General features: G+C 52.2%; 1 protein-coding gene across 1 annotated transcript in view; it reads right to left on the reverse strand.

The window, feature by feature from the left end:
• The window catches only part of LOC125454312 (unconventional myosin-X-like), a 286,482-nt gene that overhangs the window by 53,812 nt on the left and 204,754 nt on the right, over positions 1-27,916 (reverse strand). The window contains exons 36-37 of the mRNA XM_059647628.1: positions 27,611-27,818; positions 20,428-20,564 (exon numbers count right to left, since the gene is read on the reverse strand). Of these exons, the coding sequence (XP_059503611.1) occupies positions 20,428-20,564; positions 27,611-27,818 (345 nt within the window). The remainder of the gene's footprint in view (positions 1-20,427; positions 20,565-27,610; positions 27,819-27,916) is intronic.

Genomic DNA, 27,916 nt, shown 5'->3' on the forward strand with positions numbered 1-27,916 from the left:
TACACAGGAGCACACAGGGCACAGAGAATAGGGCATGAGGCTGTTACAAAGGGCACAGAGCACAGGGCATGAGACTGTTACACAGGAGGGGAGAGTACAGGGCACAAGGCTGTTACACAGGAACACACAGGGCACGAGACTGTTACACAGGAGCATACAGGCCACAGAGCGCAGGGCATGAGACCGTTATACAGGAGCACACCGGGCACAGAGAATAGGGCATGAGGCTGTTACAAAGGGCACAGAGCACAGGACAAGAGACTGTTACACAGGAGGGCAGAGTACAGGGTACAAGACTGTTACACAGGAGCACACAGGGCACAGAGCACAGGGCATGAGACTGTTACGCAGTAGCGCACAGGGAACAGAGCACAGGGCATGAGACTGTTACGCAGGAGCACACAGGGTACAGAGCACAGGGCATGAGACTGTTACACAGGAGCACACAGGGCACAGAGCACAGGGTGCGAGACTGTTACACTGGAGCACACAGGGTTCAGAGCACAGGGCATGAGACTGTTACACAGGAGCGCACAGGGCATGAGACTGTTACACAGGAGCACACAGGGCACAGAGCAAAGTGCACGAGGCTGTTACACAGGAGCACACAGGGCACAAAGCACAGGGCACAAGACTGTTACACAGGAGCACACAGGGCAGGAGACTGTTACACAGGAGCGCACAGGGCATGAGACTGTTACACAGGAGCACACAGGGCACAGAGCAAAGTGCACGAGGCTGTTATAAAGGAGTACACAGCGTAAAGTGCACAGGGCATGTGACTGTTACACAGGGACATACAGGGCACAGAGCATAGAGCATGAGACCGTCACACAGGGCACAGAGCACAGGGCATGAGATTGTTACACAGAAGCACACAGGGTACAGAGCACAGGGCATGAGGCTGTTACACAGGAGCACACAGGGCACAAGGCTGTTACACAGGAGCACACAGGGCAACAGAGCACAGGGCACGAGACTGTTACACAGGAGCATACAGGGTAAAAACCACAGGGCACAAGACTGTTACACAGGACCACACAGGGTACAGAACACAGGGCATGAGACTGTCACACAGGAGCAAACAGGGCACAAGGCTGTTACACAGGACCACACACGGCACAGAGCACAGGGCATGAGACTGTTACACAGGAGCGCACACGGCACAGAGCACAGGGTACGAGGCTGTTACACAGGAGCATACAGGGCACAAAGCACAGGGCATGAGACTGTTACACAGAAGCACACAGGGCACAAAGCACAGGGCACAAGACTGTTACACAGGAGCACACAGGGCATAGAGCACAGGGCATGAGACTGTTACACAGGAGCACACAGGGCACAAGTCTGTTACACAGGAGCATACAGGGCACAGAGCACAGGGTATGAGACTGTTACACAGGGCACAGAGCACAGGGCATGAGACTGTCATACAGGAACACACAGGGCACAGAGCACATGGCACGAGACTGTTACACAACAGCATACAGGCCACAGAGCACAGGTCATGAGGCTCTTACACAGGAGCACACCGGGCACAGAGAATAGGGCATGAGGCTGTTACAAAGGGCACAGAGCACAGGGCAAGAGACTGTTACACAGGAGGGCAGAGTACAGGGCACAAGGCTGTTACACAGGAGCACACAAGGCACAGAGCACACGGCATGAGACTGTTACACAGGAGCGCACAGGGAACAGAGCACAGGGCATGAGACTGTTACACAGGAGCACACAGGGTACAGAGCACAGGGCATGAGACTGTTACACAGGAGCACACAGGGCACAGAGCACAGGGTACGAGACTGTTACACTGGAGCACACAGGGTACAGAGCACAGGGCATGAGACTGTTACACAGGAGCACACAGGGTACAGAGCACAGGGCATGAGACTGTTAAACAGGAGCACACAGGGTACAGAGCACAGGGCATGAGACTGTTACACAGGAGCACACAGGGTACAGAGCACAGGGCATGAGACTGTTACACAGGAGCACACAGGGCACAGAGCAAAGTGCACGAGGCGGTTACACAGGAGCACACAGGGCACAAAGCACAGGGCACAAGACTGTTACACAGGAGCACACAGGGCACAGAGCACAGGGCATGAGACTGTTACACAGGAGCGCACAGGGCATGAGACTGTTACACAGGAGCACACAGGGCACAGAGCAAAGTGCACGAGGCTGTTATACAGGAGCACACAGCGTGAAGAGCACAGGGCATGTGACTGTTACACAGGAGCATACAGGGCACAGAGCATAGAGCACGAGACCGTCACATAGGGCACAGAGCACAGGGCACGAGATTGTTACACAGAAGCACACAGGGTACAGAGCACAGGGCATGAGGCTGTTACACAGGAGCTCACAGCGTAAAAAGCACACGGCATGAGGCTGTTACACAGAAGCACACAGGGTACAGAGCACAGGGCACAAGACTGTTACACAGGAGCACACAGGGCACAGAGCACAGGGCATGAGACTGTTACATAGGAGCGCACAGGGCATGAGACTGTTACACAGGAGCACACAGGGCACAGAGCAAAGTGCACGAGGCTGTTACACAGGAACACACAGGGCACAGAGCACAGGGCATGTGACTGTTACACAGGGACATACAGGGCACAGAGCATAGAGCACGAGACCGTCACACAGGGCACAGAGCACAGGGCATGAGATTGTTACACAGAAGCACACAGGGTACAGAGCACAGGGCATGAGGCAGTTACACAGGAGCACACAGCGTAAAGAGCACAGGGCATGTGACTGTTACACAGGAGCACACAGGGTACAGAACACAGGGCATGAGACTGTTACACAGGAGAACACAGCATAAAGAGCACAGGGCATGTGACTGTTACACAGGAGCACACAGGGTACAGAACACAGGGCATGAGACTGTTACACAGGAGCACACAGGGCACAAGGCTGTTACACAGGAGCACACAGGGCAACAGAGCACAGGGCATGAGACTGTTACACAGGAGCATACAGGGCACAAAGCACAGGGCACAAGACTGTTACACAGGACCACACACGGCACAGAGCACAGGGCATGAGACTGTTACACAGGAGCGCACACGGCACAGAGCACAGGGCACGAGGCTGTTACACAGGAGCATACAGGGCACAAAGCACAGGGCATGAGACTGTTACACAGAAGCACACAGGGCACAAAGCACAGGGCACAAGACTGTTATACAGGAGCACACAGGGCATAGAGCACAGGGCATGAGACTGTTACACAGGAGCACACAGGGCACAAGGCTGTTACACAGGAGCATACAGGGCACAGAGCACAGGGCATGAGACTGTTACACAGGGCACAGAGCACAGGGCATGAGACTGTCATACAGGAACACACAGGGCACAGAGCACATGGCACGAGACTGTTACACAACAGCATACAGGCCACAGAGCACAGGTCATGAGGCTCTTACACAGGAGCACACCGGGCACAGAGAATAGGGCATGAGGCTGTTACAAAGGGCACACAGCACAGGGCAAGAGACTGTTACACAGGAGGGCAGAGTACAGGGCACAAGGCTGTTACACAGGAGCACACAGGGCACAGAGCACAGGGCATGAGACTGTTACACAGGAGCGCACAGGGAAGAGAGCACAGGGCATGAGACTGTTACACAGGAGCACACAGGGCACAGAGCACAGGGCATGAGACTGTTACACAGGAGCACACAGGGCACAGAGCACAGGGCATGAGACTGTTACACAGGAGCGCACAGGGCATGAGACCGTTACACAGGAGCACACAGGGCACAGAGCAAAGTGCACGAGGCTGTTACACAGGAGCACACAGGGCACAAGGCTGTTACACAGGAGCATACACGGCACAGGGCACAGGGCATGAGACTGTTATACAGGAACACACAGGGCACAGAGCACATGGCACAAGACTGTTACACAACAGCATACAGGCCACAGAGCACAGGTCATGAGGCTCTTACACAGGAGCACACCGGGCACAGAGAATAGGGCATGAGGCTGTTAAAAAGGGCACAGAGCACAGGACAAGAGACTGTTACACAGGAGGGCAGAGTACAGGGCACAAGACTGTTACACAGGAGCACACAGGGCACAGAGCACAGGGCATGAGACTGTTACACAGGAGTGCACAGGGCACAAGGCTGTTACACAGGAGCACACAGGGCACAGAGCACAGGGCATGAGAAAATACACAGGAGCACACAGGGCACAAGGCTGTTACACAACAGCATACAGGCCACAGAGCACAGGTCAAGAGGCTCTTACACAGGAGCACGCCGGGCACAGAGAATAGGGCAAGAGGCTGTTACAAAGGGCACAGAGCACAGGGCAAGAGACTGTTATACAGGAGGGCAGAGCACAGGGCACAAGACTGTTACACAGGAGCACACAGGGCACAGAGCACAGGGCATGAGACTGTTACACAGGAGCGCACAGGGCACAGAGCACAGGGCATGAGACTGTTACACAGGAGCACACAGGGCACAGAGCACAGGGTACGAGACTGTTATAAAGGAGTACACAGGGTACAGAGCACAGGGCATGAGACTGTTAAACTGGAGCACACAGGGCATAAAACACAGGGCACAAGACTGTTACACAGGAGCACACAGGGCACAGAGCTAAGTGCACGAGGCTGTTATACAGGAGCACACAGCGTAAAGAGCACAGGGCATGAGACTGTTAAACTGGAGCACACAGGGCACAGAGCACAGGGCATGAGACTGTTACACAGGAGCGCACAGGGCATGAGACTGTTACACAGGAGCACACTGGGCACAGAGCAAAGTGCACGAGGCTGTTACACAGGAGCACACAGGGCATAAAACACAGGGCACAAGACTGTTACACAGGAGCACACAGGGCACAGAGGAAAGTGCACGAGGCTGTTATACAGGAGCACACAGCGTAAAGAGCACAGGGCATGTGACTGTTACACAGGAGCATACAGGGCACAGAGCACAGGGCATGAGATTGTTACACAGAAGCACACAGGGTACAGAGCACAGGGCATGAGGCTGTTACACAGGAGCACACAGCGTAAAGAGCACAGGGCATGTGACTGTTACACAGGAGCACACAGGGTACAGAGCACACGGCATGAGGCTGTTACACAGAAGCGCACAGGGTACAGAGCACAGGGCATGAGACCGTTTCACAGGAGCACACAGGGCACAGAGCATAGAGCACGAGACTGTTACACAGGGCACAGAGTACACGGCATGAGGCTGTTACACAGAAGCACACAGGGTACAGAGCACAGGGCACAAGACCGTTTCACAGGAGCACACCGGGCACAGAGAATAGGGCATGAGGCTGTTCCAAAGGGCACAGAGCACAGGGCAAGAGACTGTTACACAGGAGGGCAGAGTACAGGGCACAAGACTGTTACACAGGAGCACACAGGGCACAGAGCACAGGGAATGAGACTGTTACACAGGAGCGCACAGGGCACAAGGCTGTTACACAGGAGCATACAGGGCACACTGCACAGGGCAAGTGACTGTTACACAGGGAACAGAGCAAAGGGCATGAAACTGTTATACAGGAGCACACAGGGTACAGAGCACAGGGCATGAGAAAATACACAGGAGCACACAGGGCACAAGGCTGTTACACAACAGCATACAGGCCACAGAGCACAGGTCAAGAGGCTCTTACACAGGAGCACGTCGGGCACAGAGAATAGGGCATGAGGCTGTTACAAAGGGCACAGAGCACAGGGCAAGAGACTGTTACATAGGAGGGCAGAGCACAGGGCACAAGACTGTTACACAGGAGCACACAGGGCACAGAGCACAGGGCATGAGACTGTTACACAGGAGCGCACAGGGTAAAGACCACAGGGCACGAGATTGTTATCCAGGAGCACACAGGGCATAGAGCGCAGGGCATGAGGCTGTTACACAGGGGGACACAGGACAGGGCATGAGACTGTTATACAGGAGGACACAGGGTACAGAGCACAGGGCATGAGACAGTTACACAGGAGCACACAGGGTACAGTGCACAGGGCATGAGGCTGTTATGCAGGCGGGCAGAGTACAGGGCACAAGGCTGTTACACAGGAGCGCACAGGGTACGGAGCACAGGGCACGAGACTGTTACACAGGAACACACAGGGCACAGAGCACATGGCACGAGACTGTTACACAACAGCATACAGGCCACAGAGCACAGGTCATGAGGCTCTTACACAGGAGCACACCGGGCACAGAGAATAGGGCATGAGGCTGTTACAAAGGGCACAGAGCACAGGGCAAGAGACTGTTACACAGGAGGGCAGAGTACAGGGCACAAGGCTGTTACACAGGAGCACACAAGGCACAGAGCACAGGGCATGAGACTGTTACACAGGAGCGCACAGGGAACAGAGCACAGGGCATGAGACTGTTACACAGGAGCACACAGGGTACAGAGCACAGGGCATGAGACTGTTACACAGGAGCACACAGGGCACAGAGCACAGGGTACGAGACTGTTACACTGGAGCACACAGGGTACAGAGCACAGGGCATGAGACTGTTACACAGGAGCACACAGGGTACAGAGCACAGGGCATGAGACTGTTACACAGGAGCACACAGGGTACAGAGCACAGGGCATGAGACTGTTACACAGGAGCACACAGGGCACAGAGAATAGGGCATGAGGCTGTTACAAAGGGCACAGAGCACAGGGCAAGAGACTGTTACACAGGAGGGCAGAGTACAGGGCACAAGGCTGTTACACAGGAACACACAGGGCACAGAGCACAGGGCATGAGACTGTTACACAGGAGCGCACAGGGCACAGAGCACAGGGCATGAGACTGTTACACAGGAGCACACAGGGCACAAGGCTGTTACACAGGAGCATACAGGGCACAGAGCACAGGGCATGAGACTGTCATACAGGAACACACAGGGCACAGAGCACATGGCACGAGACTGTTACACAGGAGCACACAGGGCACAAGGCTGTTACACAGGAGCATACAGGGCACAGTGCACAGGGCAAGTGACTGTTACACAGGGCACAGAGCAATGGGCATGAAACTGTTATACAGGAGCACACAGGGCACAGAGCACAGGGCACGAGACTGTTACACAGGAGGGCAGAGTACAGGGCACAAGGCTGTTATACAGGAGCGCACAGGGTACAGAGGACAGGGCATGAGACTGTTACAGAGGGCACAGAGCACAGAGCATGAGACTGTTACACAAGAGCACACAGGGCACAGAGCACAGGGCATGAGACTGTTACACAGGAGCACACAGGGCACAAGGCTGTTACACAGGAGCATACAGGCCACAGAGCACAGGTCATGAGGCTCTTACACAGGAGCACACAGGGCACAGAGCACAGGGCAAGAGACTGTTACACAGGAGGGCTGAGTACAGGGCACAAGGTTGTTACACAGGAACACACAGGGCACGAGACTGTTACACAGGAGCATACAGGCGACAGAGCGCAGGGCATGAGACCGTTTCACAGGAGCACACAGGGCACAGAGCATAGAGCACGAGACTGTTACACAGGGCACAGAGTACATGGCACAACACTGTTGCACAGGAGCACAAAGGGCACAGAGCACAGGGCATCAGACTGTTACACAGGAGCACACAGGGCACAGAGAATAGGGCATGAGGCTGTTACAAAGGGCACAGAGCACAGGGCATGAGACTGTTACACAGGAGGGGAGAGTACAGGGCACAAGGCTGTTACACAGGAACACACAGGGCACGAGACTGTTACACAGGAGCATACAGGCCACAGAGCGCAGGGCATGAGACCGTTATACAGGAACAAACAGGGCACACAGCACATGGCACGAGACTGTTACACAGGGCACAGAGTACATGGCACGACACTGTTACACAGGAGCACACAGGGCACAGAGCACAGGGCATCAGACTGTTACACAGGAGCACACAGGGCACAGAGAATAGGGCATGAGGCTGTTACAAAGGGCACAGAGCACAGGGCATGAGACTGTTACACAGGAGGGGAGAGTACAGGGCACAAGGCTGTTACACAGGAACACACAGGGCACGAGACTGTTACACAGGAGCATACAGGCCACAGAGCGCAGGGCATGAGACCGTTATACAGGAGCACACCGGGCACAGAGAATAGGGCATGAGGCTGTTACAAAGGGCACAGAGCACAGGACAAGAGACTGTTACACAGGAGGGCAGAGTACAGGGTACAAGACTGTTACACAGGACCACACACGGCACAGAGCACAGGGCATGAGACTGTTACACAGGACGCACAGCGTAAAGAGCACAGGGCATGTGACTGTTACACAGGAGCACACAGGGTACAGAACACAGGGCATGAGACTGTTACACAGGAGCGCACAGGGCACAAGGCTGTTACACAGGAGCACACAGGGCAACAGAGCACAGGGCATGAGACTGTTACACAGGAGCATACAGGGCACAAAGCACAGGGCACAAGACTGTTACACAGGACCACACACGGCACAGAGCACAGGGCATGAGACTGTTACACAGGAGCGCACACGGCACAGAGCACAGGGCACGAGGCTGTTACACAGGAGCACACAGGGCACAAGGCTGTTACACAGGAGCATACAGGGCACAGAGCACAGGGCATGAGACTGTTACACAGGGCACAGAGCACAGGGCATGAGACTGTCATACAGGAACACACAGGGCACAGAGCACATGGCACGAGACTGTTACACAACAGCATACAGGCCACAGAGCACAGGTCATGAGGCTCTTACACAGGAGCACACCGGGCACAGAGAATAGGGCATGAGGCTGTTACAAAGGGCACAGAGCACAGGGCAAGAGACTGTTACACAGGAGGGCAGAGTACAGGGCACAAGGCTGTTACACAGGAGCACACAAGGCACAGAGCACAGGGCATGAGACTGTTACACAGGAGCGCACAGGGAACAGAGGACAGGGCATGAGACTGTTACACAGGAGCACACAGGGTACAGAGCACAGGGCATGAGACTGTTAAACAGGAGCACACAGGGTACAGAGCACAGGGCATGAGACTGTTACACAGGAGCACACAGGGTACAGAGCACAGGGCATGAGACTGTTACACAGGAGCACACAGGGCACAGAGAATAGGGCATGAGGCTGTTACAAAGGGCACAGAGCACAGGGCAAGAGACTGTTACACAGGAGGGCAGAGTACAGGGCACAAGGCTGTTACACAGGAACACACAGGGCACAGAGCACAGGGCATGAGACTGTTACACAGGAGCGCACAGGGCACAGAGCACAGGGCATGAGACTGTTACACAGGAGCACACAGGGCACAAGGCTGTTACACAGGAGCATACAGGGCACAGAGCACAGGGCATGAGACTGTCATACAGGAACACACAGGGCACAGAGCACATGGCACGAGACTGTTACACAGGAGCACACAGGGCACAAGGCTGTTACACAGGAGCATACAGGGCACAGTGCACAGGGCAAGTGACTGTTACACAGGGCACAGAGCAATGGGCATGAAACTGTTATACAGGAGCACACAGGGCACAGAGCACAGGGCACGAGACTGTTACACAGGAGGGCAGAGTACAGGGCACAAGGCTGTTATACAGGAGCGCACAGGGTACAGAGGACAGGGCATGAGACTGTTACAGAGGGCACAGAGCACAGAGCATGAGACTGTTACACAAGAGCACACAGGGCACAGAGCACAGGGCATGAGACTGTTACACAGGAGCACACAGGGCACAAGGCTGTTACACAGGAGCATACAGGCCACAGAGCACAGGTCATGAGGCTCTTACACAGGAGCACACAGGGCACAGAGCACAGGGCAAGAGACTGTTACACAGGAGGGCTGAGTACAGGGCACAAGGTTGTTACACAGGAACACACAGGGCACGAGACTGTTACACAGGAGCATACAGGCGACAGAGCGCAGGGCATGAGACCGTTTCACAGGAGCACACAGGGCACAGAGCATAGAGCACGAGACTGTTACACAGGGCACAGAGTACATGGCACAACACTGTTACACAGGAGCACAAAGGGCACAGAGCACAGGGCATCAGACTGTTACACAGGAGCACACAGGGCACAGAGAATAGGGCATGAGGCTGTTACAAAGGGCACAGAGCACAGGGCATGAGACTGTTACACAGGAGGGGAGAGTACAGGGCACAAGGCTGTTACACAGGAACACACAGGGCACGAGACTGTTACACAGGAGCATACAGGCCACAGAGCGCAGGGCATGAGACCGTTATACAGGAACAAACAGGGCACACAGCACATGGCACGAGACTGTTACACAGGGCACAGAGTACATGGCACGACACTGTTACACAGGAGCACACAGGGCACAGAGCACAGGGCATCAGACTGTTACACAGGAGCACACAGGGCACAGAGAATAGGGCATGAGGCTGTTACAAAGGGCACAGAGCACAGGGCATGAGACTGTTACACAGGAGGGGAGAGTACAGGGCACAAGGCTGTTACACAGGAACACACAGGGCACGAGACTGTTACACAGGAGCATACAGGCCACAGAGCGCAGGGCATGAGACCGTTATACAGGAGCACACCGGGCACAGAGAATAGGGCATGAGGCTGTTACAAAGGGCACAGAGCACAGGACAAGAGACTGTTACACAGGAGGGCAGAGTACAGGGTACAAGACTGTTACACAGGAGCACACAGGGCACAGAGCACAGGGCATGAGACTGTTACGCAGTAGCGCACAGGGAACAGAGCACAGGGCATGAGACTGTTACGCAGGAGCACACAGGGTACAGAGCACAGGGCATGAGACTGTTACACAGGAGCACACAGGGCACAGAGCACAGGGTACGAGACTGTTACACTGGAGCACACAGGGTTCAGAGCACAGGGCATGAGACTGTTACACAGGAGCGCACAGGGCATGAGACTGTTACACAGGAGCACACAGGGCACAGAGCAAAGTGCACGAGGCTGTTACACAGGAGCACACAGGGCACAAAGCACAGGGCACAAGACTGTTACACAGGAGCACACAGGGCAGGAGACTGTTACACAGGAGCGCACAGGGCATGAGACTGTTACACAGGAGCACACAGGGCACAGAGCAAAGTGCACGAGGCTGTTATAAAGGAGTACACAGCGTAAAGTGCACAGGGCATGTGACTGTTACACAGGGACATACAGGGCACAGAGCATAGAGCACGAGACCGTCACACAGGGCACAGAGCACAGGGCATGAGATTGTTACACAGAAGCACACAGGGTACAGAGCACAGGGCATGAGGCTGTTACACAGGAGCACACAGGGCACAAGGCTGTTACACAGGAGCACACAGGGCAACAGAGCACAGGGCACGAGACTGTTACACAGGAGCATACAGGGTAAAAACCACAGGGCACAAGACTGTTACACAGGACCACACAGGGTACAGAACACAGGGCATGAGACTGTCACACAGGAGCACACAGGGCACAAGGCTGTTACACAGGACCACACACGGCACAGAGCACAGGGCATGAGACTGTTACACAGGAGCGCACACGGCACAGAGCACAGGGTACGAGGCTGTTACACAGGAGCATACAGGGCACAAAGCACAGGGCATGAGACTGTTACACAGAAGCACACAGGGCACAAAGCACAGGGCACAAGACTGTTACACAGGAGCACACAGGGCATAGAGCACAGGGCATGAGACTGTTACACAGGAGCACACAGGGCACAAGTCTGTTACACAGGAGCATACAGGGCACAGAGCACAGGGCATGAGACTGTTACACAGGGCACAGAGCACAGGGCATGAGACTGTCATACAGGAACACACAGGGCACAGAGCACATGGCACGAGACTGTTACACAACAGCATACAGGCCACAGAGCACAGGTCATGAGGCTCTTACACAGGAGCACACCGGGCACAGAGAATAGGGCATGAGGCTGTTACAAAGGGCACAGAGCACAGGGCAAGAGACTGTTACACAGGAGGGCAGAGTACAGGGCACAAGGCTGTTACACAGGAGCACACAAGGCACAGAGCACAGGGCATGAGACTGTTACACAGGAGCGCACAGGGAACAGAGCACAGGGCATGAGACTGTTACACAGGAGCACACAGGGTACAGAGCACAGGGCATGAGACTGTTACACAGGAGCACACAGGGCACAGAGCACAGGGTACGAGACTGTTACACTGGAGCACACAGGGTACAGAGCACAGGGCATGAGACTGTTACACAGGAGCACACAGGGTACAGAGCACAGGGCATGAGACTGTTAAACAGGAGCACACAGGGTACAGAGCACAGGGCATGAGACTGTTACACAGGAGCACACAGGGTACAGAGCACAGGGCATGAGACTGTTACACAGGAGCACACAGGGCACAGAGCAAAGTGCACGAGGCGGTTACACAGGAGCACACAGGGCACAAAGCACAGGGCACAAGACTGTTACACAGGAGCACACAGGGCACAGAGCACAGGGCATGAGACTGTTACACAGGAGCGCACAGGGCATGAGACTGTTACACAGGAGCACACAGGGCACAGAGCAAAGTGCACGAGGCTGTTATACAGGAGCACACAGCGTAAAGAGCACAGGGCATGTGACTGTTACACAGGGACATACAGGGCACAGAGCATAGAGCACGAGACCGTCACATAGGGCACAGAGCACAGGGCACGAGATTGTTACACAGAAGCACACAGGGTACAGAGCACAGGGCATGAGGCTGTTACACAGGAGCTCACAGCGTAAAAAGCACACGGCATGAGGCTGTTACACAGAAGCACACAGGGTACAGAGCACAGGGCACAAGACTGTTACACAGGAGCACACAGGGCACAGAGCACAGGGCATGAGACTGTTACATAGGAGCGCACAGGGCATGAGACTGTTACACAGGAGCACACAGGGCACAGAGCAAAGTGCACGAGGCTGTTACACAGGAACACACAGGGCACAGAGCACAGGGCATGTGACTGTTACACAGGAGCGCACAGGGAACAGAGCACAGGGCATGAGACTGTTACGCAGGAGCACACAGGGTACAGAGCACAGGGCATGAGACTGTTACACAGGAGCACACAGGGCATGAGACTGTTACACAGGAGCACACAGGGTTCAGAGCACAGGGCATGAGACTGTTACACAGGAGCGCACAGGGCATGAGACTGTTACACAGGAGCACACAGGGCACAGAGCAAAGTGCACGAGGCTGTTACACAGGAGCACACTGGGCACAAAGCACAGGGCACAAGACTGTTACACAGGAGCACACAGGGCACAGAGCACAGGGCATGAGACTGTTACACAGGAGCGCACAGGGCATGAGACTGTTACACAGGAGCACACAGGGCACAGAGCAAAGTGCACGAGGCTGTTATAAAGGAGTACACAGCGTAAAGAGCACAGGGCATGTGACTGTTACACAGGGACATACAGCGCACAGAGCATAGAGCACGAGACCGTCACACAGGGCACAGAGCACAGGGCATGAGATTGTTACACAGAAGCACACAGGGTACAGAGCACAGGGCATGAGGCAGTTAGAACATAGAACATAGAACATAGAACAGTACAGCACAGAACAGGCCCTTCAGCCCACAATGTTGTGCCGACCATTGATCCTCATGGATGCACCCTCAAATTTCTGTGACCATATGCATGTCCAGCAGTCTCTTAAATGACCCCAATGACCTTGCTTCCACAACTGCTGCTGGCAACGCATTCCATGCTCTCACAACTCTCTGCGTAAAGAACCTGCCTCTGACATCCCCTCTATACTTTCCACCAACCAGCTTAAAACTATGACCCCTCGTGCTAGCCATTTCTGCCCTGGGAAATAGTCTCTGGCTATCGACTCTATCTATGCCTCCCATTATCTTGTATACCTCAATTAGGTCCCCTCTCCTCCTCCTTTTCTCCAATGAAAAGAGACCGAGCTCAGTCAACCTCTCTTCATAAGATAAGCCCTCCAGTCCAGGCAGCATCCTGGTAAACCTCCTCTGAACCCTCTCCAAAACACAGGGCACAAGGCTGTTACACAGGAGCACACAGGGCAACAGAGCACAGGGCATGAGACTGTTACACAGGAGCATACAGGGCACAAAGCACAGGGCACAAGACTGTTACACAGGACCACACACGGCACAGAGCACAGGGCATGAGACTGTTACACAGGAGCGCACACGGCACAGAGCACAGGGCACGAGGCTGTTACACAGGAGCATACAGGGCACAAAGCACAGGGCATGAGACTGTTACACAGAAGCACACAGGGCACAAAGCACAGGGCACAAGACTGTTACACAGGAGCACACAGGGCATAGAGCACAGGGCATGAGACTGTTACACAGGAGCACACAGGGCACAAGGCTGTTACACAGGAGCATACAGGGCACAGAGCACAGGGCATGAGACTGTTACACAGGGCACAGAGCACAGGGCATGAGACTGTCATACAGGAACACACAGGGCACAGAGCACATGGCACGAGACTGTTACACAACAGCATACAGGCCACAGAGCACAGGTCATGAGGCTCTTACACAGGAGCACACCGGGCACAGAGAATAGGGCATGAGGCTGTTACAAAGGGCACACAGCACAGGGCAAGAGACTGTTACACAGGAGGGCAGAGTACAGGGCACAAGGCTGTTACACAGGAGCACACAGGGCACAGAGCACAGGGCATGAGACTGTTACACAGGAGCGCACAGGGAACAGAGCACAGGGCATGAGACTGTTACACAGGAGCACACAGGGCACAGAGCACAGGGCATGAGACTGTTACACAGGAGCACACAGGGCACAGAGCACAGGGCATGAGACTGTTACACAGGAGCGCACAGGGCATGAGACCGTTACACAGGAGCACACAGGGCACAGAGCAAAGTGCACGAGGCTGTTACACAGGAGCACACAGGGCACAAAGCACAGGGCACAAGACTGTTACACAGGAGCACACAGGGCACAGAGCACAGGGCATGAGACTGTTACACAGGAGCGCACAGGGCATGAGACTGTTACACAGGAGCACACAGGGCACAGAGCAAAGTGCACGAGGCTGTTATACAGGAGCACACAGCGTGAAGAGCACAGGGCATGTGACTGTTACACAGGAGCATACAGGGCACAGAGCATAGAGCACGAGACCGTCACATAGGGCACAGAGCACAGGGCATGAGATTGTTACACAGAAGCACACAGGGTACAGAGCACAGGGCATGAGGCTGTTACACAGGAGCACACAGCGTAAAGAGCACAGGGCATGAGACTGTTACACAGGAGCACACAGGGTACAGAGCACCCGGCATGAGGCTGTTACACAGAAGCACACAGGGTACGGAGCACAGGGCACAAGACTGTTACACAGGAGCACACAGGGCACAGAGCACAGGGCATGAGACTGTTACACAGGAGCACACAGGGCACAAGGCTGTTACACAGGAGCATACACGGCACAGGGCACAGGGCATGAGACTGTTATACAGGAACACACAGGGCACAGAGCACATGGCACGAGACTGTTACACAACAGCATACAGGCCACAGAGCACAGGTCATGAGGCTCTTACACAGGAGCACACCGGGCACAGAGAATAGGGCATGAGGCTGTTACAAAGGGCACAGAGCACAGGACAAGAGACTGTTACACAGGAGGGCAGAGTACAGGGCACAAGACTGTTACACAGGAGCACACAGGGCACAGAGCACAGGGCATGAGACTGTTACACAGGAGTGCACAGGGCACAAGGCTGTTACACAGGAGCACACAGGGCACAGAGCACAGGGCATGAGAAAATACACAGGAGCACACAGGGCACAAGGCTGTTACACAACAGCATACAGGCCACAGAGCACAGGTCAAGAGGCTCTTACACAGGAGCACGCCGGGCACAGAGAATAGGGCAAGAGGCTGTTACAAAGGGCACAGAGCACAGGGCAAGAGACTGTTATACAGGAGGGCAGAGCACAGGGCACAAGACTGTTACACAGGAGCACACAGGGCACAGAGCACAGGGCATGAGACTGTTACACAGGAGCGCACAGGGCACAGAGCACAGGGCATGAGACTGTTACACAGGAGCACACAGGGCACAGAGCACAGGGTACGAGACTGTTATAAAGGAGTACACAGGGTACAGAGCACAGGGCATGAGACTGTTAAACTGGAGCACACAGGGCATAAAACACAGGGCACAAGACTGTTACACAGGAGCACACAGGGCACAGAGCTAAGTGCACGAGGCTGTTATACAGGAGCACACAGCGTAAAGAGCACAGGGCATGAGACTGTTAAACTGGAGCACACAGGGCACAGAGCACACAGGGCATGAGACTGTTACACAGGAGCGCACAGGGCATGAGACTGTTACACAGGAGCACACAGGGCACAGAGCAAAGTGCACGAGGCTGTTACACAGGAGCACACAGGGCATAAAACACAGGGCACAAGACTGTTACACAGGAGCACACAGGGCACAGAGCAAAGTGCACGAGGCTGTTATACAGGAGCACACAGCGTAAAGAGCACAGGGCATGTGACTGTTACACAGGAGCATACAGGGCACAGAGCACAGGGCATGAGATTGTTACACAGAAGCACACAGGGTACAGAGCACAGGGCATGAGGCTGTTACACAGGAGCACACAGCGTAAAGAGCACAGGGCATGTGACTGTTACACAGGAGCACACAGGGTACAGAGCACACGGCATGAGGCTGTTACACAGAAGCGCACAGGGTACAGAGCACAGGGCATGAGACCGTTTCACAGGAGCACACAGGGCACAGAGCATAGAGCACGAGACTGTTACACAGGGCACAGAGTACACGGCATGAGGCTGTTACACAGAAGCACACAGGGTACAGAGCACAGGGCACAAGACCGTTTCACAGGAGCACACCGGGCACAGAGAATAGGGCATGAGGCTGTTCCAAAGGGCACAGAGCACAGGGCAAGAGACTGTTACACAGGAGGGCAGAGTACAGGGCACAAGACTGTTACACAGGAGCACACAGGGCACAGAGCACAGGGAATGAGACTGTTACACAGGAGCGCACAGGGCACAAGGCTGTTACACAGGAGCATACAGGGCACACTGCACAGGGCAAGTGACTGTTACACAGGGCACAGAGCAAAGGGCATGAAACTGTTATACAGGAGCACACAGGGTACAGAGCACAGGGCATGAGAAAATACACAGGAGCACACAGGGCACAAGGCTGTTACACAACAGCATACAGGCCACAGAGCACAGGTCAAGAGGCTCTTACACAGGAGCACGTCGGGCACAGAGAATAGGGCATGAGGCTGTTACAAAGGGCACAGAGCACAGGGCAAGAGACTGTTACATAGGAGGGCAGAGCACAGGGCACAAGACTGTTACACAGGAGCACACAGGGCACAGAGCACAGGGCATGAGACTGTTACACAGGAGCGCACAGGGTAAAGACCACAGGGCACGAGATTGTTATCCAGGAGCACACAGGGCATAGAGCGCAGGGCATGAGGCTGTTACACAGGGGGACACAGGACAGGGCATGAGACTGTTATACAGGAGGACACAGGGTACAGAGCACAGGGCATGAGACAGTTACACAGGAGCACACAGGGTACAGTGCACAGGGCATGAGGCTGTTATGCAGGCGGGCAGAGTACAGGGCACAAGGCTGTTACACAGGAGCGCACAGGGTACGGAGCACAGGGCACGAGACTGTTACACAGGAGCACACAGGGCACAGGGCACAGGGCACACGGCTGTTACACAGCAGCGCACAGGGTGCAGCGCACAGGGCATGAGGCTGTTACACAGGAGCACACAGGGCACAGAGAATAGGGCACGAGACTGTTACACAGGGCACAGAATACAGGGCACAAGGCTGTTACACAGAGCGCACAGGGTACAGAGCACAGGGCACAAGACTGTTACACAGGAGCATACAGGGTACAGAGTACAGAGCATGAGACTGTTACACAGGGCACAGAGCACAGGGCATGAGACTGTTACACAGGAGTACACAGGGCACAGAGGACAGGGCACAAGGCTGTTACACAGGAGGACACAGGGTACAGAGCACAGGGCACGAGACTGTTACACAGGACCACACAGGGCACAGAGCATAGAGCACTTGACTATTACATAGGGCACAGAGCACATGGCACAAGGCTGTTACACAGGAGCGCACAGGGTACAGAGCACAGGGCATCAGACTGTTACACAGGAGCACACAGGGCACAGAGCACATAGCACAAGACTGTTACACAGGACCATACAGGGCACAGAGCACTGGGCATGAGGCTGTTACACAGGAGCACACAGGGCACAAAGAATAGGGCACGAGACTGTTACACAGGGTACAGAGCACAGGGCATGAGGCTGTTACACAGGAGTACATCGGGTACACAGCACAGGGCATGAGACTGTTACACAGGGCACAGTGCAAAGGGCATGAGACTGTTACGCAGGGCACAGAGCACAGGGCACGAGACTGTTACACAGGATGGCAGAGTACAGGGCACAAGGCTGTTACACTGGGCACAGAGCACATGGCACGAGACTGTTACACAGGAGCACACAGGGCAGAGAGGACAGGGCACGAGACAATTACACAGGAGCGCACAGGGCACGGAGCATAGAGCACGAGACTGTTATACAGGGCACAGAGCACATGGCACGAGACTGTTACACAAGAGGACACAGGACAGGGCATGAGACTGTTATACAGGAGGACACAGGGTACAGAGCACAGGGCATGAGGCTGTTACACAGGAGAACACAGGGCACAGAGCACAGGGCACGAGATTGTTATCCAGGAGCACACAGGGCACAGAGCACAGGGCACGAGACAGTTACACAGGAGGACACAGCGGGGCACATTGCCAACCTCTCACGCTCACCCAGTCAGGTTGGACATGGATATAACAGTAATGTTATAGACTAATGATCCAGGCCCCAGGTCAATGATCTGAGAACACGGTTTAAATCCTACTGCAGCAACTGGGTCGAATTTAAAAGTATGTTTCAGTGATGGCGACCAGAATGAATAAAGTTGTTGCTAAATTCACTTTCATATCCTTGAGAAAGGTCATCCTTACCCTGTTTAGCCTCCATGTGAGTCTGGACCCACAGCAAATTTGAAGAGGAGTCATACCGGTCCTCATAGAACATAGAGAACATAGAACATAGAACAGTACAGCACAGAGCAGGCCCTTCAGCCCACAATGTTGTGCCGACCATTGATCCTCATGTATGCACCCTCAAATTTCTGTGACCATATACATGTCCAGCAGTCTCTTAAATGACCCCAATGACCTTGCTTCCACAACTGCTGCTGGCAACGCATTCCATGCTCTCACAACTCTCTGCGTAAAGAACCTGCCTCTGACATCCCCTCTATACTTTCCTCCAACCAGCTTAAAACTATGACCCCTCATGTTAGCCTTATCTGCCCTGGGAAATAGTCTCTGGCTATCAACTCTATCCATGCCTCTCATTATCTTGTATACCTCAATTAGGTCCCCTCTCCTCCTCCTTTTCTCCAATGAAAAGAGACCGAGCTCAGTCAACCTCTCTTCATAAGATAAGCCCTCCAGTCCAGGCAGCATCCTGGTAAACCTCCTCTGAACCCTCTCCAAAGCATCCACATCTTTCCTATAATAGGGCGACCAGAACTGGACGCAGTATAAAGTGACTGCTACTGTCTTGATACTCCACTCTGAATACTGCCGGTCCTGCTGTGTTTCTGTCTCAGTCAGTTTTTATTACAACAGTAATGTGGTTGATTGTCCTCTGAAATGATGTCGGGGTTGCTGGTGTTGCACTGGGCGGCGACAAAGCCACGACAACCCCAGGTTACAGTCCAACCAGTTTATTTGACCAGGCAGCAGCATTTCGAAAGCTTGTGATTTCAAACAAATTTATCAGACAGTAATCCGGTGTTGTGTGACTTAGCCCTCCGAAATGGCTGTGCAAGGCACTTTGTTCAAGGGCAATTAGGAAGGGGCAACAAATGCTGGCCCAGCCCATGACATCAACATCCCAAGAAAGAAAGTTTCATCACCCTCTCAGTCATGGAAGCAGAGTCATTAGTGACATTTAAGCGACTGCTGGACATGCACATGGACAGCAGTGAATTGAGGTGAGTGTAGGTTAGGTTATTTTACTTTTGGATTAAGATTATTCCACGGCACAACATCGTGGGCTGAGGGGCCTGTACTGTGCTGTACTTTTCTATGTTCTATGTTCACCACGACTAATCCTCATCACTGCCAGCACCACAAGCACTGAGCCCTTCTCCCTCTTTCCAGTCCTGCTCCATACCAATTGTCCCCAGCACCAAGCTGACCCTCGCTCACAGCCTCTGCCTTGGCAGACATCAGCTGATATTTCCCGATTCAGAACCTAGCAGGGGTGCAGGAGGCAGACCGTGAGTGGCAGGACCTTACCTCTCGAATTTCGCCAAAATATCAGCCACAATGACCCGGCTCTCAATTGCCTTGTCACCGTCCTCACTGTGTTCAAAGAGAGCGAACATATTCCTGCTGTCCTCCATCGCCAGACCCCGGATCAACTTCTCAACAACCTGGAAACCGGCAGAAAAGAGTAACTCATAGTCATAGCCATGACCCGACACTGAATAACTCCCTCCACCACCAAGAGGGAGTACCAATGATTATTATTCATCCTGAGAGGGAGTATCAGAAAGTAATGTCTGCCCTAAACTGGAGTATCAAGACAGTAGCAGTCACTTTCAGAGGGAGGACGAGAAAGTTCCGGGCCCTCAGCTTTTTGTAATTTACATAACTGATGGATGAAAATGTCAGCGGTATGATTACAAAGTTTGCAGGTGACTTGAAAATTGGTGGTTTTAGATAGTGAGGGAGGTTGTCAAAGGATTGAGTAGGATATGGATCAGTTGGAAGTTGGCTGGAGAGAAGTAGTAGATGGAGCTTAATCCAGACAAGTGTGAGGTGATGCATTTTGGGAGGTCAAATGAAAGAGGAATCTACACAGTAAATTGCAGGATGCTTTTATCACAGGAGCATTCACATGCTAAGGGATCCTGGTGTGCGTGAAACATAAAACATAGAGCATAGAGCAGAACAGCACAGTACAGGCCCTTTGACCCACAATGTTGTGCCGAATTTTTACCCTAAACCTAAGGTCTATCTAACCTCCACCCCTACATTATACTATCATCCATATGCCTATCTAATAATCACTTTAAATTAGATTCCCTCCAGTGTGGAAACAGGCCTTTTGGCCCAACAAGTCCACACTGCCCCTTGAAGCATCCCACCCAGACCCATCCCCCTATAACACACACACCGCTGATTTAATGCCCCTAATGAGGCCGATTCCACTACCCTCTCTGGCAATGCATTCCAGGCCCCGACCACTCTCTGTGTAAAGAACCTACCTCTGACGTCTCCCCTATATCTACCTCCACTCACTTCAAAACTATGTCCCCTCGTAATAGCTACCTCCATCCTAGGAAAAAGTCTCTGGCTGTCCACTCTATCTATACCTCTGATCATTTTGTACACCTCTATCAAGTCACCTCTCATCCTTCGTCATTCTAAAGAGAAAAGCCCTAGCGCTCTCAAACATTCCTTGTAAGACCTTCCCTCCATTCCAGGCAACTTCCTAGTAAATCTCCTCTGCACCTTTCCTGACACTTCCACATCTTTCCTGTAATGAGGCGACCAGAACTGGACACAATACTCCAGAAACAAAAACAAAGTTGCTGGAAAAGCTCAGCAGGTCTGGCAGCATCTGTGAAGGAGAAACAGAGTTAACGTTTCGGGTCCAGTGACCATTCCTGAGAACACAACACTCCCGATGTGGCCGAACCAGGCTTTTGTACAGCTGGAGCATGACTTCACGGCTCTTGAACCTAACCCCTCTATTAATGAAAGCTAACACACCACACATCTTCTTAACAACTCTATCCTTCGATCAATGCCCCTTTGTAACCGAGAACAGCCCTCCGCACTATCCACAACGTGACCCACCTTTGTATCGTCAGTGAACTTGCTAATCCACCCTTCCACTCCTTCATCCAAATCATTTACAAAAATCACAAATAGAAGAAGACCCAGAACAGATCCTTGTGGTACACCACTTGTAACTGAGCACCATATTGAATTATCACGAATCAAACTGTGCCTTACCAGGTGATCATAAATCCTGTCTCTCAGGGCCCTTTCCAATAATTTGCCCACCACTGACGTAAGACTAACTGGCCTGTAATTTCCGGGTTATCCCTTTTCCCTTCTTTGAACAAGGGAATGACGTTTGCCTCTTTCCAATCTTTCAGCACTATACCCGTGGACAGTGAGCACGAAAAATTCATCGCCAAAGGCCCTGCGATCTCGTCTATCGCTTCCTATAGAATCCTAGGATAAATCCCATCAGGGCCAGGGGACTTATCTGTCTTCAAGTTTCTAAAAATTCCTAGTACATCTTCCTTACGAACATCGACTTCCGCTAGCCTACCAGCCTGTTTCACTCTGTCCTCCTCTACAACCACGTCCCTCTCAGTTGTGAATACCAAAGAAAAGTATTCATTAAGGACCTCTCCTATCTCTTTAGGCTCCATGCACAACTTCCCTTTACAATCCTTGATCGGCCCTACCCTTTGTCTGGTCATTTTGTTATTCCACACATACGTGTAAAAAGCCTTGGAGTTTTCCTTGATCCTATCTGCCAAGGTTTTCTCAGGTCCCCTTGTGCTCTCCTAGGCTCTTTCTTCAGCTCCTTACCTGTCTCCCCCTAGAGCTTTTTCCATTCCTTGTTTCCGAAACCTTACATAAGCATCCTTCTCCCTCTTAACCAGTCGTTCGACCTCTCTTGAGAACCAAGTCTCCCTCACTCGACCACATCTTCTCTGCCTGCTGGGGGCAAACGTATCGAGCACACGCAGTACGCATTCCTTAAACAATCTCCACATTTTAATAGTGATCTTCCCTGACAGCATCTGTTCCCATTTTATGTTACCCAGTTCTTGCCTAACAGAATTATAATCACCCTTCCCCCAGTTATAAACGTTACCCTGCCGTATATACCTATCCTTTTCCATGACTATTGTAAACGTAACAGATTTATGATTGCTACTGCCAAAATGCTCTCCTACCATCAGGTCTAACACTTGGCCCGGTTCATTGCCAACCACCAAATCCAAAGTGGCCTCTCCCTGTGTTGGTCTATCTACATACTGTGTCAGGAATCCTTCCTGAACGCACTGGACAAAATCTGCTCCATCTAAACTGTTACAAGTAAAATGTTTCTAATCAATATTTGGAAAGTTGAAGTCACCCATGACTACAACCCTGTGATTCCTGCACCTTTCCAGGATCTGCCTCCCAATCCGCTCTTCTACTTCTTTGCAACTATTTGGGGGTCTGTCTAAAAACCCCAACAAAGTGACTGCCCTGACCAGCACTGCCAGTCCACCCAGGGCCGAGGCCCGAAATGTCAGCTTTTGTGCTCCTGAGATGCTGCTTGGCCTGCTGTGTTCATCCAGCTCCACACTTTGTTATCTTGAATTCTCCAGCATCTGCAGTTCCCATTATCACTGCCACTCCACTGCCTCTTTTTCCATCCTCCCTATTTCTTTCAAAGCATCTAAATCCCAGAACTTCCAACAATCATTCCTGTCTCTGAGTTACCCAATTTTCTGTAATGGACACAACATCGCAGTTCCAAGTACCAACCCATGCTCTAAGTTCATCTGCCTTATTTCTGATACTTCTAGCATTGAAGTATACACACCTCACACCACCCCTGTGTCCACAATTACGCTCCATCGACCACATTTCTTTACAAACCGCCTCACTCCCTGTTGTGTCTGTTGGAAGGCCGAATACCTCATCCTCTGAATTATAAAGCCGGTTCCTCACCCCCTGCAAAACTAGTTTAAACCATCCCCTACCGCTGTAGCAAACCTCCCTCCCAGGATATTTGTGCCCTTCCGGTTCAGGTGCAACCCATCCTTACTGTACAGGTCCCACCTTCCCCAGAATGTGCTTCAATTATCCACATTATGGAAGCCCTCCCTCCTACACCAGCCCTGTAGCCACATGTTTTGCTGCAGTCTCTCCTTATTTCTTACTTCATTATCACTTGACACTGGTAGTAACCCAGAGATGACTACCCTGTTTGTCCTGGACTTCAGCTTCCAACCTAACTCCCTGTATTCGCTTTTCACATTCTCAGTCCTTTTTCTGCCTGTGTCGTTGGCACCGATGTGTACCATGACTGCTGGTTGCTCACCCTCCCCTTTAAAGATCTTGAAGATACAATCCGAGACGTCACAGACTCTGGGACCCAGGAGGTAACATTCCATCCTTTCATCTCATTCGCCTCCACAGCACCACCTGTCTGTGCCTCATACTGTTGAATCAGTAAGGCGTTTGATAAGATTCCCCATGGCAGGCTGATGGAGAAAGTGAAGTCACATGGGGTCCAGGGTGTGCTAGCTAGATGGATAAAAAACTGGCTGGGCAACAGGACACAGAGGGTAGTAGTAGAAGGGAGTTTCTCAAATTGGAGGCCTGTGACCAGTGGTGTTCCACAGGGATTTGTGCTGGGACCACTGTTGCTTGTGATATATGTAAATGATTTGGAGGAAGGTCTAGGTGGTCTGATCAGCAAGTTTGCAGATGACACTAAGATTGGTGGAGTAGCAGATAGTGAAGGGGACTGTCAGAGATTACAGCAAAATATAGATAGACTGGAGAGTTGGGCAGATAAATGGCTGATGAAGTTCAATCCGGGCAAATGCCAGGTGATGCATTTTGGATGATCAAATTTAAGGGCGAACTATACAGTAAATGGAAAAGTCTGAGGGAAAATTGATGAACAGAGAGATCTGGGTGTTCACGTCCATTGTTCCCTGAAGGTGGCAACACAGGTCAATAGGGTGGTCAAGAAGGCATATGGCATGCTTTCCTTCATTGGGCGGGTAATTGAGTACAAGAGTTGGCAGGTCATGTTGCAGTTGTATAGGACTTTGGTTCGGCCACATTTGGAGTACTATGTACAGTTCTGGTCGCCACATTACCAAAAGGATGTGGATGCTTTGGAGAGGGTGCAGAGGAGGTTCACCAGGATGTTGCCTGGTATGGAGGGTGCTAGCTATGAAGAGAGGTTGAGTAGATTAGGATTATTTTCATTAGAAAGACGGAGATTGAGGGGGGACCTGACTGAGGTCTACAAAATCATGAGGAGTATAGACAAGGTGGATAGCAATAAGCTTTTTCCCCAGAGTGGAGGACTCAATTACTAGGGGTCATGAGTTCAAAGTGAGAGGAGGAAAGTTTAAGGGAGATATGCGTGGAAAGTTCTTTACACAGAGGGTGGTGGGTGCCTGGAACGTGTTGCCAGCAGAGGTGGTAGACGTAGACACATTAGCATCTTTTAAGATATATTTGGACGGGTACATGAATGGGCAGGGAGCAAATGGACACAGACCGTTAGAAAATAAATGACAGGTTAGACAGAGGATCTGGATTGGCGCAGGCTTGGAGGGCTGAAGGGCCTGTTCCTGTGCTGTAATTTTCTTTGTTCTTTGTCCTTTGTTAATCCCCGACAATTGCTCTCCTATTCACCCCCTTCCCTTCTGTGCCACAGGCCAGGCTCAGTGCTGGAGACCTGTCCGCTATGGCCTTCCCCTGATAGGACATCCCCTCCACCAATATCTAAAACGGTATACTTATTATTGAGGGGAACAGCAAGTGCAAGTCAATAGTTCCCTGGAAGTGGCAACATAAGTGGATGAGGTGGTAAAGAAAGCATACAGCATGTTTCCCTTCACCAGTCAGAGCACTGAGTATAAAGTTGGAAGGTCATGTCACAGCCATATAAAGTTTAGTTAGGTCACATTTACAGTATTGTGCAGAGTTCTGGTCACCACACTATCGGAAGATGTGGAGATTTTGGACAGTGTGCAAAAGAGGTTTCCCAGGATGGTGCCTGTAAGCAGAAATTGTACAAACTTGGGTTTTGCTTGAGGGTCAGAGGCTGGGTGTTGATTTAAGACCATAAGACCATAAGACATCGGCGTGGAAATAAGGCTATTCGGCCCATCAAGTCCACTCCACCATTTAAATCATGGCTGATGGGCATTTCAACTCCACTTCCCTGCACTCTCCCCGTAGCCCTTGATTCCTTCTGAGATCAAGAATTTGTCGATCTCTGCCTTGAAGGCATCTAACGTCCCGGCCTCCACTGCACTCCGTGGCAATGAATTCCACAGGCCCACCACTGTCTGGCTGAAGAAATGTCGTCTCATTTCCGTTTTATATTTACCCCCTCTAATTTTAAGGCTATGCCCACGGGTCCTAGTCTCCCCGCTTAACGGAAACAACTTCCCAGCCTCCACCCCTTCTAAACCATACATTATGTTGTAAGTTTCTATTAGATCTCCCCTCAACCTTCTAAACTCTAATGAATACAACCCCAGGATCCTTAGCCGTTCATCATACGTTAAACCTACCATTCCAGGGATCATCCGTGTCAATCTCTGCTGGACATGCTCCAGGGCTAGTATGTCCTTCCTGAGGTGTGGAGCCCAAAATTGGACACAGTATTCTAAATGGGGCCTAACTAGAGCTTTATAAAGCCTCAGAAGCACATTGCTGCTTTTATATTCCAACCCTCTTGAGATAAGTGTATAAATTTATGAGAGGCATGGATAGGGTGGATAGTTGGGGTCTCTTTCCCTGGGTGGGAATGTCACATACTAGGGGCATGGGTTTAACGTGTGAGGGGGAATGTTTAAAGAAGATGAGCAAGTCAAGTTTTTACTTACACTGAGGGTGGTCGATGACTGGAACCAGGAGAGGTGTCAGGAGCAGATATGAAGCGAAGTTTACAAGGTATTTTGAGAGACACATGAACAGGTGGGGAATAAAGGGATAGGGACCGTCTTCAGGCAGAGGGGAGTGCCTGACACGCTAGTTATATAGCTGTTGGGTGTGAGTTGATGGTGACTCACCTCTCGTGCTGTTGAGTGTGAGTTGATGGTGACTCACCTCTCGTGCTGTTGGGTGTGAGTTGATGGTGACTCACCTCTCGTGCTGTTGAGTGTGAGTTGATGGTGACTCACCTCTCGTGCTGTTGTGTGTGAGTTGATGGTGACTCACCTCTCGTGCTGTTGGGTGTGAGTTGATGGTGACTCACCTCTCGTGCTGTTGGGTGTGAGTTGATGGTGACTCACCTCTCGTGCTGTTGGGTGTGAGTTGATGGTGACTCACCTCTCGTGCTGTTGGGTGTGAGTTGATGGTGACTCACCTCTCGTGCTGTTGGGTGTGAGTTGATGGTGACTCACCTCTCGTGCTGTTGGGTGTGAGTTGATGGTGACTCACCTCTCGTGCTGTTGGGTGTGAGTTGATGGTGACTCACCTCTCCTGCTGTTGAGTGTGAGTTGATGGTGACTCACCTCTCGTGCTGTTGGGTGTGAGTTGATGGTGACTCACCTCTCGTGCTGTTGGGTGTGAGTTGATGGTGACTCACCTCTCGTGCTGTTGTGTGTGAGTTGATGGTGACTCACCTCTCGTGCTGTTGGGTGTGAGTTGATGGTGACTCACCTCTCGTGCTGTTGAGTGTGAGTTGATGGTGACTCACCTCTCCTGCTGTTGTGTGTGAGTTGATGGTGATTTTACAGGCTCCTCCACCATGACAGTAAACAGTCGTCACCATCTCCTGCCGACCAATTAATGCCTGAATCTCTTCCTGCGATGGCACAAACTCCCGCACTTTGGTTTTCTTCAGAGATTCATTAATAAAGTGGGCGTATTTCTCAATCTCTGTTGCTGGGAACTGCTCTCTAACCCTGTAGGAAAACACAATTGGACTCAGGCAGTGTACAGCTATCCACTCAGAAAACAGATAGTGCAGAGAGAGAGAAAAACAAAACTCAAAGTGCCAGGG

Source organism: Stegostoma tigrinum, chromosome 7 (genome assembly GCF_030684315.1).
Source record: "Stegostoma tigrinum isolate sSteTig4 chromosome 7, sSteTig4.hap1, whole genome shotgun sequence".
NCBI lineage: Eukaryota > Metazoa > Chordata > Chondrichthyes > Orectolobiformes > Stegostomatidae > Stegostoma > Stegostoma tigrinum.